The 19237-nt window shown below is 37.9% G+C and overlaps 1 protein-coding gene across 2 annotated transcripts; it reads left to right on the top strand.

Moving 5' to 3' along the window:
- Positions 1 to 709: 709 nt before the first annotated feature.
- Positions 710 to 7089, top strand: LOC147846857 (uncharacterized). 2 transcript variants are annotated; one of them, XR_015476623.1, is made up of 4 exons: positions 710 to 735; positions 823 to 2301; positions 2520 to 2740; positions 6703 to 7089. XR_015476623.1 is itself a non-coding variant. In XM_087237265.1 (2 exons), the coding sequence occupies exon 2, from the start codon at positions 3357 to 3359 to the stop codon at positions 4500 to 4502; it is 1146 nt and encodes a 381-aa protein (XP_087093391.1). In that variant the 5' UTR covers positions 1197 to 2301; positions 2520 to 3356; the 3' UTR covers positions 4503 to 4629. The 2 variants fall into 2 exon arrangements, 1 of the variants encoding a protein (XP_087093391.1); XM_087237265.1 differs by lacking the exons at positions 710 to 735; positions 6703 to 7089 and having other exon boundaries at positions 1197 to 2301; positions 2520 to 4629.
- Positions 7090 to 19237: the final 12148 nt, after the last annotated feature.

Here is a 19237-nt window from a genome sequence, read left to right on the forward strand (position 1 = left end):
GTGAATCATTATTTTTAAATGATACAAAAAAAAAAATTATTACAATGCTTTATTTTCTAAGTTAATAAGACTTGCGTCAGGCCATCACGTTGGCGCAGTGGGTAGCACGGTCACCTCACAGCCAGAAGGTCGCTGGTTCAAGTTTCAGCTGGGTCAGTTGGCATTTCTGTGTGGAGTTTGCGTGTTTGTGTGTTTCCTCTGAGTGCTCCAGTTTCCCCCACAGGCCAAAGACATTATATAGATGAACTGGGAAAGCTAAATTGTCCGTAGTGTACTGTATGTGTGTGACTGAGTGTGTATGGATGTTTTCCAGGGATGGGTTGCTACTTTAAGGGCATCCACTGTGCGAAACATATGCTGAATAAATAAGCGGTTCATTCAGCTGTGGCTACCCCAAATTAATAAAGGGGCTGAGCTGAAAAGAAAATGAATGAATGAAGACTTGCCTCAGTTTGTAATATATATATATAAATATATATAAAAATATATATATATATATATATATATATATATATATATATATGTATATATATGTATATATATGTATATATATATATATATATATATATATATATATATATATATATATATATATATGTAACGGAGTTAAAATAAGGGTTAAATTCATGGTTCAATTGGGAACACTTACCATTGGTTTTTACCTGCAATAGCGTCCATCACAGTAGGGGGCGTTGCTACGTAATTCACCAGCAGTTCTGAGAAGCCTCTCTGCTGGTAAGCTGCTTTGGTGATGGCTGGTTAATGAGTTATTAATTATCAGGCATTTGTGAAACGTTTAAACTCTGTTTATTTCACTTTAAGACACTGATATCACCAGAGCTGCAAACCAACTAAATCTTTGGTGCTGTGTTTGTCCCAGGTATGTTGAATTACTATTTTGTGATGTTCTGTGTTAGCCGTAGCACATATGCTACATATTCCACGTGCTAGAATTAACTTATGTGTTTTGCTGTTTATGAGTATTTATTCTGTTCTGTCGTTCCTTTTCTTAAAAAAGTGTTGATTATTGGTCACATAAGCTTACTGTTTATTTTCACTAACGGTTACTGTATTGAAATAGTGATTTGGATGAGAGATGAATAGAGGCAGTTTTATTTAATTTTCATGTATGTTTTATTTACATTTATAACCACTATACATCACAATGTATAAGTTTAGACAAAATGTAATGTACCAGCAGTTCTGAGAAGCCTCTCTGCTGACACTGATATCACCAGAGCTGCAAACCAACTAAATCTTTGGTGCTGTGTTTGTCCCAGGACAATAAAAGAAGTTTAAGTGACCACACCTACCTGACTCGCAGCATTCTTCAGCATCCCAGCGCCAAGTTATATATATATATATATTAGAAACTGAGCTCTTTAATATAGTTTTGAACTGAGAGAGAGTGTCTGAGATTCGGACATGATCAAGATGGCTATTTCAGAGTTTAGGAGTGATAAATGAAAAGGCTTGACCTTCTTTAGTAGACTTTCCATATTGGGTAGTACCAGAAGCCCTAAGTTTTGAGATCTTAAAGAGCGGGTTGATTGTAGCAAGACAGAAGGTTGGTTAGATAAACAGGAGCTAGATTATTTAAAGTCTTTTAGGTAAGAAGCAATGTTTTATAATCAAAATGAAACTGAACAGGCAGCCAGTGTAAGGAGGTTAATTTTGAGAAAAGATGATCTGTCACAGGTAAAGGCATGGATTTTCTGATGGATGTCTGCTCCAGCATGGAGTAACAGGATTAATAAAGTTGAATGTTTAAGACCCTAGGTTACAGGATGACCTTAGTGTCATCCAACTTCTAAGTAAAACTGATATAATAATTGTGTGATTGCTTTTCTGTATGTCAAATGATTTATTTCCCCAGGTTTTACCCACCCAGGTCAGGGGTCCTGGATACCTCTTGAGTGGACCTGGACTTTTGAAGAATTGGAAACAACTGGTTCACGAGTTATTTGCTATTTTATGTGTTAAATCTTTTAAAGTTATTTGCTTTTTATGTAAGCTGTGTTCTGTTAATTTTTGGATCATTTCTCAGGTCTGGGGTAAGCTCTGAAGTGGCTGTAAAGGCCCACAAGAGGCCGCTATAGGTTGTTAATTTTCACTTACCTTATTCAGGTTAATGGCTTTAAAGCAAACCCCGGAACCTGTATAATTCATACCATGCCACACTCATCAAAACGATCTCATCCCAGAAGCTTGGTGATTAAATTCCCGTGAGAACTCCAAATGACCATCACATTACTTAGAAGCTACGTGTTTAAGCTAGCATCCCTTGGTGAGCGGAGTGAGGTGTGTAATTTATGTTTGTTTCAAATTATGATGTAAATGTCTAAATGGTTTATTTTTGGAAACTTTTGTGTTTTAAAATTCTCAACTAAGTGAATTATTGTGTATATGTTGCTTTACATAGCTCCTTTGTTGTTCTGTGTGCAGATGCATGATAATGCACTGTAAATGTGTAGTAATTTATTGTAAATTTGCTTTGCAATTTGTGTGTTTACTTCCAGTTTTCACTGTGTTTATGCTGGTTCCAGAATAAATCACTTTACACCCGTCAGAGACTCTCTGCTTCGTTTAAAGAAAATCAAGGGCTGCTACAGTGAAAACTCACTGCTGAACCATCCACCAACACGGACATCTTTAATCAGCGGATGGAAGAACATCTAATACTATGCACACCGTCCTTGTGTGAATGACACAGCTGCAGTGAGAGACTTTGGCTGAATAAGTGGGTAAACTCAACCAAAGATACAGTATACATAAAGAACTGTCATTTGCTAAATAATTATATGGAGGATTTCAATGTGCAAGACAAATACTGTAAATGCTAGATCTGTAAAGCTGACAAGTTAAAGAGTGTGGCTAAGGTCATTGTCACATAACAATATCCTAAATCTTGAATTTAATAATTCCTGAGGGCTAAAATTGTCATAAATTATCTAGTGTATTCTCGCTTATGATATTTGCATTGTCTGTTTAATATCTTGGGGTGTTCATTAGTGTAAACATCTAATTTAAGTGGTAATATAGTGAGAAAAGTTAAATTTACCACTCATTTGTTTTGAGTCTAGATGTAAAATACCTTAAGACCTTACAGTATAAACAGATCCACTATAACAATACAATGTCATCACCTACTGAGAATAGACAACCTTTCAGAAGCCCCACAGGTCAAGTCGAGCTCCCGTGAACGTACTTTTACAGAAAAGGGCCAAGAATTACATGATCAGGAAGCTAGAAAAAATGAAAAGTCATTCATCAAAGCTTATGACTGTTGGAAGCTTATAGCAAAGGAGGTTAGAGTAAAACTGAAGGCATTTTGCTCAGCTGAGGACCTTGATAAAATGCAAACTGATGTTAAATCTAAACTAGCCATAGTACGCCAAACTTATGAGCCTATTCGACGCAATCATACTACTACTCCAAATATTGTAAAGAAAATGGATGCATGTGACACTCTTACAGCTGAGATATGTGACCTTGTTAGTAAACGCATGGAAAACATAGGCGAGGCTTTCAATGACCAACTAGAGAAAGAACGAGTGAGAATGGTGCTAAATAAGGAAGAATATGGGTCAGTCTTTGGAAATACAAAAACAGAGACAGTAATTTCAGAGTTATCACAAGAATCTGATCACAACTCAAGCACTACCTCCAGGTCCTCTAGCAAACGTGCAGAAGCAGACTTGGCTGCCAAAGTAGAACAGGCTAAAGCTATGCAAGAAATACACATTCAACAAGCGAGACTCGACAAACTGGAGAGTGAATGGAAACTCAAAGAAACCCAGATGTTAGCTGAAATCCAGAAAAAGGAGGCTGAAATGAAAGTTAAGTTGGAAGTGGAAAAAACTAGGTTACAACAGTTACAAGCAGATAATGAAGTAAAGGTAGCAGCAGTGCGAGTAAGAGCGTACAACAATTTTGATGGTCATGAGAGTTTAGAAGAAGACACTGATCACAAAACCCAGTATAGCTACCAAGATGCTACTCTCCAAACTCCACTAAATCCACAAGCATTACCCTTCCAGCCTCATACTGCTAATTTTAAAACGCCAATGCCTCAGGAGGAGGTGAGTCTTGCTCAGGCAATTGCAAGCTCACTTACTTTAAGCCGACTACCAGTCCCAGAACCAACTACATTCACTGGTGACCCCTTAAAGTTTATAGACTGGAAAATATCTTTCATGGCCCTAATTGATCAGAAGCCCTTCCCAGCTAGTGAAAAAATGCTTTATTTAAAGAGTTATCTTGCTGGAGAAGCGCGCAAAGCTGTTGAAGGATTTTTCTACAGAAACTCAGAAGAGGCATATCAGGGTGCCTGGGCAGTTCTACAAGATCGATATGGAAGCCCATTCGTAGTCCAAAGAGCCTTCAGGGACAAGCTCATGAAGTGGCCCAGGATAGCCGCAAACGATCCCATTGCATTAAGAGAGTTTACAGATTTCCTTTCCTTCATTTCACACAATTTATGCAAACTGAGGCCCGCATAGCGTGTAACCCCATTGCCTCCCCACTCCAAATGAACGTTAAAAATACAGACGAGAGACTTCCTAAGAGAACTAAAGCACTTAACACAGGCATTTAAATATAAACTTCCATCTCAGGTCCTCCTAAAAATTCCAGGCCAAACCACCTTGCTTAGTTTGCAAAGATGAAACGCATGGTGTTGTTAAATGTCCATCCTTTGCAGCAAAGACTATAGATGAAAAGAAATAATTTATTCATGAGAATCATCTATGCTTTGGATGCTTAAGGAAGGGGCACAATACCAAAGTCTGTAGAAGGCGACACACCTGCAGTACATGTGGTCGACGTTATCCAACCTGCTTGCACATAGAAAGGGATAGAAACCCTCTTGAATCGACAAGCAAAGATTCCAAAGCAACTGGAGGCCACTCAAGCAAGGAAATCCACAAAGTCATGGCGCATGCATTAACACAGCATGTTTCTGCAACCTCTAGCATAGTACCTGTTCTTGTTTTATCAACAACAAATCCCCAGAAAGAAATTCTCACTTACGCCTTGCTTGACACTCAAAGCGACTCAACTATTATCTTGGAAGATTTGGTCACCAAATTAAATGTAAACACCCAGTCAGTGCAACTTAAACTTAGCACAATGACGGCTGTCAACACAGTCATAGCAAGTAAGGTTGCCTGTGGTTTACAACTTCGGGGACTTAACTCTGAAACCTACATTCAACTAAAGCAGACCTACACTAGAGACTTTATTCCAGTTGAGAAGTCTCACATCCCTACAAAAGCTACGGCTCTTCAGTGGCCACATTTGAAGCATCTAATGAACAAGTTGCATCCACTTCAAGATTGTGAGGTTGGTCTGCTAATTGGTTACGATTGCCCATCAGCACTGGCTCCTTTGGAGGTTGTCACAGGCAATGAAAATGAACCTTCTGCTCAAAGGACAACGTTAGGCTGGAGCATAATAGGGTCAGCCAATCCCCACTTGGATAGATGTGGAAACGAAACCTTTGTGCATCGTGCCACGGTAAAGGAAAAGCCACTTGCCATCGACGTGCTGAAAGCACTGGAATCAGACTTTAATGAGAGGTGTTATGAGGAGAAGTATGTGTCACAGTATGAGGTTTGCTTCATACAGCTTCTAAATGAGAAAATTAAGCAGAAAGGGGGTGGCCACTTTGAGATCCCACTCCCTTTCAAGGGTAGCAGTCCACCAATTCTCCCAAACAACAAGAAACTGGCTACTGTTCGGTTGCAACACCTAACGAAAAAGTTAATGAGCAACAAACAGTATTTTGATCATTACACAGCCTTCATGGAGAAATTCTCAAGATAGGTGATGCTGAGCCAGCACCGCCATTTTCTGACGACGAGACTGTGTTATCCCACATCATGGTGTATACAACCCCAAGAAGCCAGACAAATTAAGAATTGTGTTTGATTGCTCTGCAAAGTTTCGTGGGATCTCTCTAAATGACACTCTACTGACAGGTCCTGACTTAATAAACCCTTTGCTGGGAGTTCTTTGTCGGTTTAGAAGGGAAGCAGTTGCTGTGATCTGTGACATCTAACGGATGTTCCACCAATTCAGTGTCTCACCCGAAGTTCGCAACTACTTAAGATTCATCTGGCGGGAAGGCGGACTGTTGGAAAAGGAACCTCAAGAATACAGAATGACAGTCCACCTTTTTGGGGCTGCATCCTCCCCTGGATGTGCAAACTTGTGTCTTAAGTATCTTGCACAGCAACACAAGGTGGACCACCCTGCTGCTTCAGCATTTCTGGAGAAGAACTTCTATGTGGATGATGGGTTAACAAGTGTCCCAACTCTCAAAGAAGCAAAGAAACTAATTATTGAAACACAGGAACTGTGCAAGAGAGCAGGGCTACGTCTGCACAAGTTCAATTCAAATCAAAGTGAGGTCCTTTCCTGTGTAGCTTCATCAGAAAGGGCAGTAAACACTGATCCTCTCAATCTTAAACCCTATCCAGCTGCAGAAGCACACATACTTTTATCTGACTATCTGACATTTATATGCTTGAGATATTGACAAATAGTACACACGCAAGTGTAAATTTTCCTAGTATCACTGTGTTTTAACCAATCAGGCTGAAACACCTATATATATGATGCAGTTAATTACGTTATGTAAAAGTATAATTGTTGATGTTTTGAGATTGTAAGCAGCCTACATACTCTTTGCAAGTGTAGAAGATGGCTTCTGCTGATGAAACTGCAAACTATCTTCAGTAAACTGACAGAAGTGGGTCGGACTGTCTCGATCAGGCAGGCTCCTGAAGTCCCTCCTCATGATCTCCGTCTGCTGCAGCCTTTTGAGGATGTCAATATTTCCTTCCTGATGCCACGGGGCAGGCTGGCTCTAGCTTTTTTGAGGGCTCCTGATTCGAAGGCTTCATCTCTTGTCTGAAGCAGTTCACGAAGCTCTGCTGTCATACACAGCTTCTGATTTGCATGTGTGGGTTTCGTATTTATATTTAATTTTAATTGGATTGTACTATCATTTTAATTTAAATTAAACATTGTAATTTTAAACATTATTCAATCTTGTTAAAATTGTATATAAAGAAAATGATATAGGCCTATTTGATTTATATACACATTTCACTTTATATTTGCCTACTAAACATTACTTAAAAATGATGATTCAATATTTGATATTTAATATTGCTTGGCGAGTGCTTGCAAATACAGACAGAGAAACCACTCACAATTTCCAAAAGCTTCTTCATTAAGAATTTGGTCACACTTTACAATAAGGTTCATTAGTTAATGTTAATTAATGCATTTACTAATAGGAACAAACAATGAACAATACATGTACTACTGCATTTGTTTTGTTTGTTAGTTAATGAAAATACAGTAGTTCATTGTTACTTCATGTTAATTCAGTGCATTAACTAATGTTAACAAGCACGGACTTGGATGTTAATAACGCATTAGTAAATGTTCAGTTATGATTAATAAATGCGGTACATGTGTTGTTTATGATTAGTTCATGTTAGTAAATGCATTAACTAATGAACCTTATTGTAAAGTTTTACCAAGAATTTTTCTTTCGACCTTGTAAAATTTTTCAATAGCTATATTGAAATATATACGTCATACACATTATTTACTAAATATATCAATATATACATCAGTCTAAAGCTACAATTCTCAAGCAGCGATTGTTGCAAGTTGTTTTTTAAAGGAAAGCTTCTAAAGAATTTATTTGCTAAATTGTAGTACATACTACAAGTAGATACATTTATGATTGTAAAAACAAGACACACACACACACACGCATTTTAATGTACATCGGGGTTTATTTACATAGGTAAAGGTCTGATAAACAACATCTCAGAGCACATTTAGTCTAATGACACAATAGTGTTAACTTATGAATGGTTATTAATTTGTTTACAGTTTCTTAAAGAGACTTAATATTTACATTGTTTAATACGCTCACTGGCCACTTTATTAGCCACTTTATTAGGGACACCTGTACAGCTGCTCGTTAAAGGGCACCTATAGTGAAAATTCTACTTTAAGATGTTTGGGCAGACATGTGTGTAAGTATAGTGTGTATACTGTCATATTGGGGTGATATAAACAAACCCAGTACTTTTTTTTCTCAAATTTAACAACATATAAACGGTGGACCAATTGGAGCAGTTTTCAGATCGACCGTGTAAGAATTGAAATATTACAAATATTTTTAATGTCTTTGACAATTCAAAACATGAGCTGAAGACAGGGCCAATGGACTCCACAACCCACCAGGGGGGAATGCGTGAAAAACCAGTTCCTGCTGCATTTGCATCTGACTATGCTGAAACTCAGCTTCATCCCCCCAACTCACGCATATGGTCATTTCAATGTTTGAATGTTTTAGATTAACCAAACTGACTTTAATTATCATGTTTGATATCATTTGAAATGTCTCAGTGCGATTGGTACAATGGTCTCATTCTCTCAGAAATAGACATAATCAGAACAATAAATATATAACTTCAGGCATCTTTTGAACCACTTTGAAGGGTGTGACTTTTATATACACACACCCCCTTCCTTGAGGGAATTCTTGGATTATTTAAGGTAAGGTCTAAGAAAAACTCAGGGCGATTCTGCCTAACCAGATCAGCCCATAACATGGCTTGTTCCATGTTATGTATATTTCAAAGTCAGGAATGCATCTTTTCATCTTGAATTTATCTTTGATAATTTGATGTTTTGTATTGATCGTTTATGAATTGACTGATTGAATTGGCATAATACATTTACCTGACTAATAAATTGTTATGTTTTGAATGATTCAAACAGAGTTCGTGTTATTATCTTTAGGAGATTGTGGTAATTTCATAGCACCACAAGCCCCTGTTCAGGTTAGTAGCGGACTAGGACACGGTAGACGGAGCATTGCGGCACGCTACACGATGTCTCTAGAGCTCCGACTAACGAATTGGCATTTATTCATGTATACTTAGGCTGTAAAAGGATATCTAAGGGGATAGTCCTTCACCCGATAAACTTATAATACTATTTAGATAGTATAGTGATTATTCAAAGTTACTACTAGTTTAAGTACGACTGGTCTGTACAATTCTATAGTAATGATCGTTATATGACTAAATAGCTCTGTCTGATATAGGAGATAGCAGACCTATGGGGACCTCATAAAAAAATATCCTAATCTGAGTAAGTAGGGTTCGGCCTTTTTAGGATAGCGGTCAATCGCCACTGTTTAGTGACCAAGACTGACATGCTTGTGCTTAAGAAATTGTATACTCGGCCGGTACAAGATTCAGGATGTTATAGAGATCCCAATGAACGAGAATAACATAAAATAAAATGATGAACCGAAGAGAATATTCAATCATAATCTAAATTAATGTGAACGGAAACAAAATAACCTTCTCAATGTTTTATAATTGGAGTCAGATAAAACGAGGATAAATATATTAATATTCTAAACCACCTCATACTAAAATTGGGGTCAGATATGAGTTAAGTTTAATATAAATCAACATTGTGCACTGGAAAGACCGAACATGCAGTGAACCTTCATCCACCAGTGGATACCGTCATTGGACCAACTGGCTGGACCCTACAAAATGGTGACCCATCTCCGTGATCTCCCAACTCAGGCGAGTTACGTCTTTCCAGCACAAAATGGATTTATAATAAAGCAAGAGGTTTGGATCTTCTATTCTATCTTTAGCTGCTGTGGTAAGTCAATTCTTCTTTGCCTATTAGAAATGTTGAGGGAAAGCGAGACGCACCCTATGTAAACACATTGATAGAATGAGTCGGAAATGCTCAAAAATGTTAGACCGGAATCCGTTATCCGGTGGGGTTGACAATTAGACAAAACCACTTTGATTATCAGGGACATGATAGCAGCAGTATAGATAAATGCCATCCCTTGCTCTGAAATATCTCTTTGTCTGCTAGGCAGCGAGAGTTAAAGCTTAAAATTGGAATAACATCATCCAAATTATATTCTGGGACTCAGTGAAGAGTCATAAATTAGATCCTAAGAGTTTAAATCAAAAACTATCCATTGTTTTTAATCTACTGTTTTATAAAAAAAGAGAAAAATGGAAAAAAAGGAAAAAATGGTTAAAGATTTAAAAACAATTGTAAACTTTTAAATTGGATTAATTACAACAGTCTGTTTTAAGGCATTTGCATGTGAAAAATAAAGGTGAGCAGAACAGAATGATTTGATTGCAAAAAAGAAAAATAGGCTCTAATGAAAACTCTGCCTTTACAAATCGGAAATTTGCCATTTAAACTTAATGGTGATAAATTCAAATATGATGCTGATCAACTAAAATATCCACTATACTTTAATTTAATCTCGAAACAGACTAAATATAAAAGATAGAAATTAAGTTTTAAGATTTTAGCTTTAAATCAGCCCTTAGACCTCCTGATTGCTCAAACCTTTTCATATTCAAATGGCCTGACAAAGAACAAAGAAGTCTCACCTCAGTGATAATAAGATGCTCAGAATGTGTTTGCTGTAATTGCATAAAACAATTACATTCTTCCATTTGGCCATAAGCCTTTGCTGACCCTTTGTTCTCCATGCAACCTACAGGCAAACACAGCCCTGATCACAAGATAAAAGCATTAAGCTAAAATGCACTGTTGTTCTAAAACACTCTCCAGAGACCAGATATAATTATATTTAATACATACTATTTTTAATATAATATAATTACATTAGGAATAAACAATAATGTACATTATATTATAATCGCCAATCATGGCACTAAAGACCAAGGATGAAACATTTATCTTGAGGAGGTTTGCCTTCTTTATGCTTTAATGAAAACACTGACAGAATTACTATAGCATAACTGATTGTAAACCAATAAAATCCTCGCTGAAAAACACCACCTACAATTAAAATTTGATCAGAGAGTTAAACTCACCAGAAAAATAATGAAAGGGGGATGGATATGATAACATTCAGAGTTACCAAAGTTTTTATGGGTCAAAAGATCTAACCTGTGAGCCACACCATAAAATGAAAACTGTTAAGCAGAGAACACCAAAAGGGTGAAATGATTTCTGCCAACAGATCTGACTGTTAATGAGAGCAAAAAATTAACTATGGGTATCGGCCCATTAGATTGTGAACTGAAATTAGTGAAAAATCATTGATTGATTCAGAAAAATGTCCCCAGCGGAACTGGGAGATAATGCTCAGAATACAGCAGACTGTGTAAACAGGTGTTACACACTCACAATATGCTGAAATCAACAACAGCAATTCAGATCTGACCAGCAACATCATGTGGCTTCCAGAATTAATATTGCAAAATGATGCATTAACATTAATTCCACATGATTGAATTTGAAACTGATGAAAATTCTAAAATAACTATGGTTCTTCTCTGCTTTTGTTCTCACCGTAGGCGGACGAATAACAAAGAACACTCAAGATCCGGTCCACATCAAACAAATACAAATGAGGGCGACAAAAGGTTAGGCCATAACCTGAGAGGCCAAAAGTCTTCCATCTTGCATCTCAAAGCAAGAACCCCTGTGAGGCAAATCCCTCACCTCCTGCAGTGAGTCTTCTGAAAAAGTCTTTGATCAGTCATCAGAATAACAATTATCCACAGCTAATCTTATCAATGGATTCAGCATTCTAGGAGGCTTTGTGATTTCACAAAACATCTTTCTTCAACTAAGATGTAAATTATTACATGTTAAATTAAACAGAGGCACGAAAGATCTCATAGTTAAAATCTTCCCAAATTGCTTAATAGCAATGGGACTAAAACCATGGTTCCTGCAAAGACCAATAGCAACAGACTTTATTGTCACAAATCCTGGTGGCATTTTTAAATTTGTTTTTATACTATACACATGTTAAACCACATGTCCTTTATGAAAATGGAATTAACTATGTTGAAACTCATGATATTTGTTTCTTTGATCTCCAAAAGTAGAAAACTCTGCTATCCCCTGTATAGCTGCAGTTTGAACTACAAACAGGAGTATAGAGTGTGATAATTAAACTAACCATGAACATGCATTCTTACAGGATCCAGCTTTGAACATTGCACCTTATCATGCTCCGTAAAAGATATTATATGGAATCAATTTGAGCCGGAACACACCTCATGTTCACATTCTTATGCTGGCTCCCTGTTATAACAGGACTAAAATTTTGCAACACAATTATAAAAATTGATTACCATCGTTCGGAGCATTACACTGACACATAGCCACAGGTAAACCCAGGCACATAGATAACACCTTAGTCTTCAAAGACCCAGGAGCCAAATCTCCTTAATTAAGATCTTTTGTCCATGTTTATACAAACAAAACACATTAGCCTCACACACATAGAACAGAATAATTAATCTGATGACAGACGAGACAACAAACACCCTCTGACACCCTCTGTCAGCTGAAAAGAAATTACACATTTGCATGGCTTCGACAACAAATTGATGGTATAAAACTTCAATAGAGGCGAACTTGCCAAAAAATTTAAGGACATTTTAAATTTGACAAATACCATCAATTGTGTTCAAGCCCCCCCACACACACATAAACACACACACACATAAACACACACACACACACACACACACACACACACACACACACACACACACACACACACACACACACACACACACACACACACACACATACACACACACACATTATTATAGATATACCTTCATAATTATGGTTAAATAATGTGATTACTATCATGTATGACAAATATCTTCACGTTTTTTCATTTTGAAAATGAATGTCATTTATTTGAATGTATTGTCATGATGATATGTTTTATGATGCATACTGCCTGTTATGCTGTTTTAATAAGTTGCACTGACCTTTTGATAGCTTTACCATGAGTAATTCAAACCAAGAATATTTAATATTCTCCCTATCATTATACCCTATCTCAGTGGTGACAAAGAATTATCTGTTTTTGATTGGACCTTTTAAACAGATTGAAAGAGACCTGAGACCTGTTGTACGACTCGCACTTGCTGACTTTTATGTTTTGATCATATATTTTATGCTTAACCTCATGACTTTCTCCAATGCAGAATGACACAAGTTCATAACTGTTCAATCGCAGAGGCATCAAGTTGCTGTTTAGGTGTCCGGGAGAAGGCAGTGTATACACACTGTAGACCCCCACATGCCGAGGTCTGCATGTCTGGAGGTGACCAGATTCATCAGAAGAAGCAGACTATGAGAAGCCCACACGACGTGGACACTTTTGTCAGGGGAAGGACAGTGCATTCAGGTCAGGCTCATCAAAAGAGGTGAAAACGAGCCTGGACCTGTTTAGCTACCTGCTGAACACGACTTACAACTGAAAAATGCTGCAGAGACTGTCTTGAATTGCCCCTGAACGACCTCAACAAGGATACATAGTGACCCCATGGACACATTTATATCTGACCCACGGGATCAAATGGGGGTTATCTGTAAGAATTGAAATATTACAAATATTTTTGATGTCTTTGACAATTCAAAACATGAGCTGAAGACAGGGCCAATGGACTCCACAACCCACCAGGGGGGAATGCGTGAAAAAACAGTTCCTGCTGCATTTGCATCTGACTATGCTGAAACTCAGGCCCCGTTTACACTAGTGCGTTTTAGTTTGAAAACGGCGTTTTAGATCAAAAACGATCTGCGTCCACAATAGCGTTTCAACTAGCGTTTTAGAAGTTATCTCCGTCCACACTACGCCACCAAAAACGTATATCACGTGACCATTCGCGCACTCTGGGCATGCGCGTCCTAGTATAAACAGGAAGCATGTGTCTCGCTCGGCATTTGGTTATTGTTAGTCAACAAACGCCGCTTGAATAATGAACGCGATGGCAAAGAAAGCAAGAGAGGTATTTTTGTGGACAGACGACGAGGTCGAGTTGTTACTAAACATAACAAATGAATATAAAACGGCCATGGTTATCGAAAATGTCGACTGGGAGTCATGTCAGACTAAATACAACGACATACTCAACCGATTTTTGGAGAACTATCCGACATCGGAGGAAGCCATGGCTACGGGAAAATATTTTCCTCACAAAAAGGAGGACATAACAAAAGGTACGTTGTTTATTCACTCGTTTTTTTTTTTTTTTTTTGCTTATAAATACTACAAATCCAGACAAACATATGTAAATTTAAATGGAAAACTATTAGTTATGCAACAAAACATCTGTTGTGTTGTCGGGATGGAGAAAGGGGCTAGACCACGTATCTTTGTTTGTATCAGTATGTGTTTGTTTCAATAATTATTATAGTCCAATATTAGAAACATCAAAACGATTTTAAGTCTTTTTGCTTTGAAATGTAGACTGCACACACACTGTCGTGTGATTTCTATTGTATAAATATATTAATGGTAAATATGAGAAATATACTATTCTCTAATCTCATGCTTACAGTATGGGTATTTTACATTGTTCTGGAAAACAATGTAAAAGAACAAATTTAACCAGTTTGTGTAAGTGTGTGTTTTTATTTATTTAATGATTGCTATGTTATATTTTTTATTTATTTAAATGTGTATTTATTTTATTATCTGCCCTTATTCAATTGGTTTGTGTTTTGTGCTTATAGGTCACGTGACAACAAAACTGAAATCAATACGCATCCGTTATCGGCAAGCTGTTGATTGTGGCCGGAAAAGTGGGCATGGACGGGTGGTCCTACTCTTCTTTGAGCTTTGTGAGTCAGTTTGGGGAGGATCTCCAGCAACAGTTGCTTTGTCGGAAGGCATAGAGACTTCTTGCATTGGTTCAGAAGTCTCAGAACAGTCATCTACAGGGATGTCAATTTCTGCTGGAGAAAGTGTTACAGAGGGTTCTCCGTCCGCAAAAAGTGGTCATTGTCGCCAGAGACTTGATGCCACTCTCAGCGGGCACAGAACCGAAAGGTTAAAGCGCAAGCTCTCATCTGATGCCCTTGCTCAGGCAGACCTGGAACTGAAAAGACGCCTTCTTCAGCAACTCGAGTCTTCTGACAACGAGTTTGTTCAGACGATGAGCAAGTGGTCATCAACCATCGACCGCCTGAATACAAACATTGAAATGCTGGTGCAGCATATTGTAGGTTCGGGAAGCCGTGGTCACATGCCTCCTCCATCACCACACCCACCATTTCCAAACCAGTACTCATACGACCGCACGCCCACAAGAAGACCACTTGGAGAGTACAATCCACCAGCAGCACATACAACCCAACACAGCACCTCGCCATATGGCGACTACACAAATTTGTAGTTTTTTTGTTTTTGTTTCAGAGTGTACATACACTTATGCAACTTATATGCACAGCTGTACATAGTTAAAAGTGTGATTTGTTTATAAATGTTTAAAGTATTTTGTTTATATTTTATTTTGTTTATATTTTAACTTTTACTGTATAAATTTGATGTGTAATGTTTACTGTTTATGCCACTGTTTATTGTACTAACTTGCACATAGTACATACTTATGCACAAACCAACTTGCACATATCTCTCTTTATATATATATATATATATATATATATATATATATATATATATATATATATATATATATATACACTTCAATAAAACTTATAAGTGCGCTTTTGTTTTAAAATATTATAATTGTTATATTTTCTTTCATTTAAAATGTATACTTTTTTGTGTGTGTTGTGCAATGTTTACATTATATCATATGCAAATTATCTGTCAATAAACCACTTTCTATTTATTTTAGTGTTTATGTCGTTTTTGTAATTAGATCTACGTGGTCTGTACTAAATGAACAGCAAAACTGAATGTTTTGTTTGTATTTCATTTTGTATTTATACTCAACACGCCTTAATTCTTGTGTTGCGATGTTTTAAGTTTACTTATATTCAGTCTAACAAACAAATTATATTGTCCATGTAATCAGGTATAATAGATACAAGCACACATCAAATCACTTTGTCATGACTTTATTTTGACAGTATATTGACATTGTAGTAAAAAGACAATAGTCATGATGAAAAGTTAATACAATTTTCAAACTTAAACATGTACATGCTTTAAAAAAAAAAGGCAGACAGCTAAAATGGCTTAGGGGTCAAGAAATCTTGTCAATACGCATCTCACTCGTTTTCCTTCAGCTTCTTTGTCTGCTCTCTCAACTATTCTGTTGGATGGCTGAAAGTCCCTTTCATATTGTAATGCAGCATCTATGCAGTGTTCGTTTATGGGTTCGTTAAGCGTTTCACAGTAGTTGTGTAACACAAAGCACGCATAAATAACAAAAGGAAGATCATTCATATTTATGTCCATTGCCCTTCTCAGAGCCGCAAATCGTGCTTTCAAGCGTCCAAACGCACACTCGATCACCATGCGTGCCTTGCAAAGTGATAGCCCATAGTACTGCTCTTGTGGTGTAACTCTGCCGTTTGGGTATTCTTTCATGAGATACGGCATCAGAGGATAAGCTGGATCACCCAGAAGAAACACGGAAACAGCCTCCTCATCATCCAACAACTTCATAGGACAGGGGGGTATCGTTCCATCCTTTAGGTCGCTACTCAGTTGAGAATTGGCAAATATACGCGCGTCATGTACGCTCCCCGGCCATTTTACTACGACGTCCATGAAACAGTACTTATAGTCACACAATGCTTGTATATTCAAAGAATATTTACCCTTTCTATTAATAAAGTCTGTGGAGTTGGACAGAGGTCTTCTTATCTCGATGCGTGTGCAGTCAATTGCACCCAAGCAGTGCGGCATTCCGTGTGTCTTATAAAAGTTGGCGACCAGTTCATTAACTTTGGCCTCTGTTTTCGGTGCCTTGATGTATTCGGGGCCCAGGGTGGTGGTAATAGCTTTACATACTTGTCGAATGATGATTGAAACGACCTGTCTGGACAGTCCAAATGCATTTGCAGTTTTTCTGATCCTTCCCTCGTCACTCAGGTAATACAAGGTACACGCAACTTTTGTGAGTACATCCACTGGCGCCCGCAATCTCGTCGTCTGTCCTTCCACAAACGGACGAAGTTTTTCGCTGAGGTGGATCATGCCCGACCTAGACATCCGAAAGTTCTTATGCCAATCCTCGGGAACAACTACTTCACTTACAAACATGTCCCACCATGCACTGGTTCTTCCCGGTGTAATCCAAAATCGGCGTTCTAAATAGGGCTTACGTCGCTTGAAACGCGAGCGATTAGCAAGAGCTCGAACGATAGCTTGTCTCTTGCGAATATATGCAGCTGCTGTAGCAAAAAATGCAGAGTTTAACTGCACAATGGCGCCTAAAACAGACAATAATGCAAACAACGCTCCAATTTCCGTGTCCATGTTGTTGTTTACAGTGAAGGCTGGTCAGCTGTCTTCATGTGTTATAGTCATGTGATAGGGGCTTGACGAATAAGGGAAGGATACGCAATGGCACTAAAGCCCCAATCAGGTAGCGAACCTCAGCAGCCCCGCCTCCGTTTTCAGATGTCTCCGTTTTCCGTCATCCACACTGAGACGGAGCAGCAGCGTTTCAGAATGAAAACGGCCTCTCCAGCGTTTTCGAAACGCTCCGTTTTCGGCGCTCGAGAACTCCGGCGTAGTGTGGACGGATGGCGTAACCGTAGCAAAACTTATGCGTTTTCAAACTAAAACGCACTAGTGTAAACGGGGCCTCAGCTTCATCCCCCCAACTCACGCATATGGTCATTTCAATGTTTGAATGTTTTAGATTAACCAAACTGACTTTAATTATCATGTTTGATATCATTTGAAATGTCTCAGTGCGATTGGTACAATGGTCTCATTCTCTCAGAAATAGACATAATCAGAACAATAAATATATAACTTCAGGCATCTTTTGAACCACTGTGAAGGGTGTGACTTTTATATACACACACCCCCTTCCTTGAGGGAATTCTTGGATTATTTAAGGTAAGGTCTAAGAAAAACTCAGGGCGATTCTGCCTAACCAGATCAGCCCATAACATGGCTTGTTCCATGTTATGTATATTTCAAAGTCAGGAATGCATCTTTTCATCTTGAATTCATCTTTGATAATTTGATGTTTTGTATTGATCGTTTATGAATTGACTGATTGAATTGGCATAATACATTTACCTGACTAATAAATTGTTATGTTTTGAATGATTCAAACAGAGTTCGTGTTATTATCTTTAGGAGATTGTGGTAATTTCATAGCACCACAAGCCCCTGTTCAGGTTAGTAGCGGACTAGGACACGGTAGACGGAGCATTGCGGCACGCTACACGATGTCTCTAGAGCTCCGACTAACGAATTGGCATTTATTCATGTATACTTAGGCTGTAAAAGGATATCTAAGGGGATAGTCCTTCACCCGATAAACTTATAATACTATTTAGATAGTATAGTGATTATTCAAAGTTACAACTAGTTTAAGTACGACTGGTCTGCTTAATTCTATAGTAATCATCATTATATGACTAAATAGCTCTGTCTGATTTAGGAGGTAGCAGACCTATGGGGACCGCATAAAAAATATCCTAATCTGAGTAAGTAGGGTTCTGCCTTTTTAGGATAGCGGTCAATTGCCACTGTTTAGTGACCAAGACTGACATGCTTGTGCTTAAGAAATTGTATACTCGGCCGGTACAAGATTCAGGATGTTAAAGAGATCCCAATGAACGAGAATAACATAAAATGATGAACCGAAGAGAATATTCAATCATAATCTAAACTAATGTGAACGGAAACAAAATAACCTTCTCAATGTTTTATAATTGGAGTCAGATAAAACGAGGATAAATATATTAATATTCTAAACCACCTCATACTAAAATTGGGGTCAGATATGAGTTAAGTTTAATATAAATCAACATTGTGCACTGGAAAGACCGAACATGCAGTGAACCTTCATCCACCAGTGGATACCGTCATTGGACCAACTGGCTGGACCCTACAACCGCAACTTTAAGTAGGAGTGCGGTCCCCCCGCCCACCATTATTGATTGACACCTGAGCGCATAAACATGTCTCCATAGTAATGCATATACTCATATCTACAAGACTGGACGAGCGCAAAGCAACCGGGAATAAAAGGTCTGTTCAGTTTGCTAGTATAATCAATCATTATCAGAAGTGATCAAGAGTGAGTTTTACAAGTTTAACATGTTTTAAAACGTGTGCACGTGTGTAATGAAGAACAGCGATTCACTTCAGATTCACTTCATTAGCACAGCCTCGTGTCTCTCTCACTGTCTCTGT

Source organism: Danio rerio, chromosome 1 (assembly GCF_052040795.2).
Source record: "Danio rerio strain M-AB ecotype USA chromosome 1, GRCz13ab, whole genome shotgun sequence".
Classification (NCBI taxonomy): domain Eukaryota; kingdom Metazoa; phylum Chordata; class Actinopteri; order Cypriniformes; family Danionidae; genus Danio; species Danio rerio.

What these genes read in the sequence shown, in the direction of transcription:
- LOC147846857 (XM_087237265.1), top strand. Translation starts at nt 3,357, where the DNA reads ATGCAAACTGATGTTAAATCTAAACTAGCCATAGTACGCCAAACTTAT.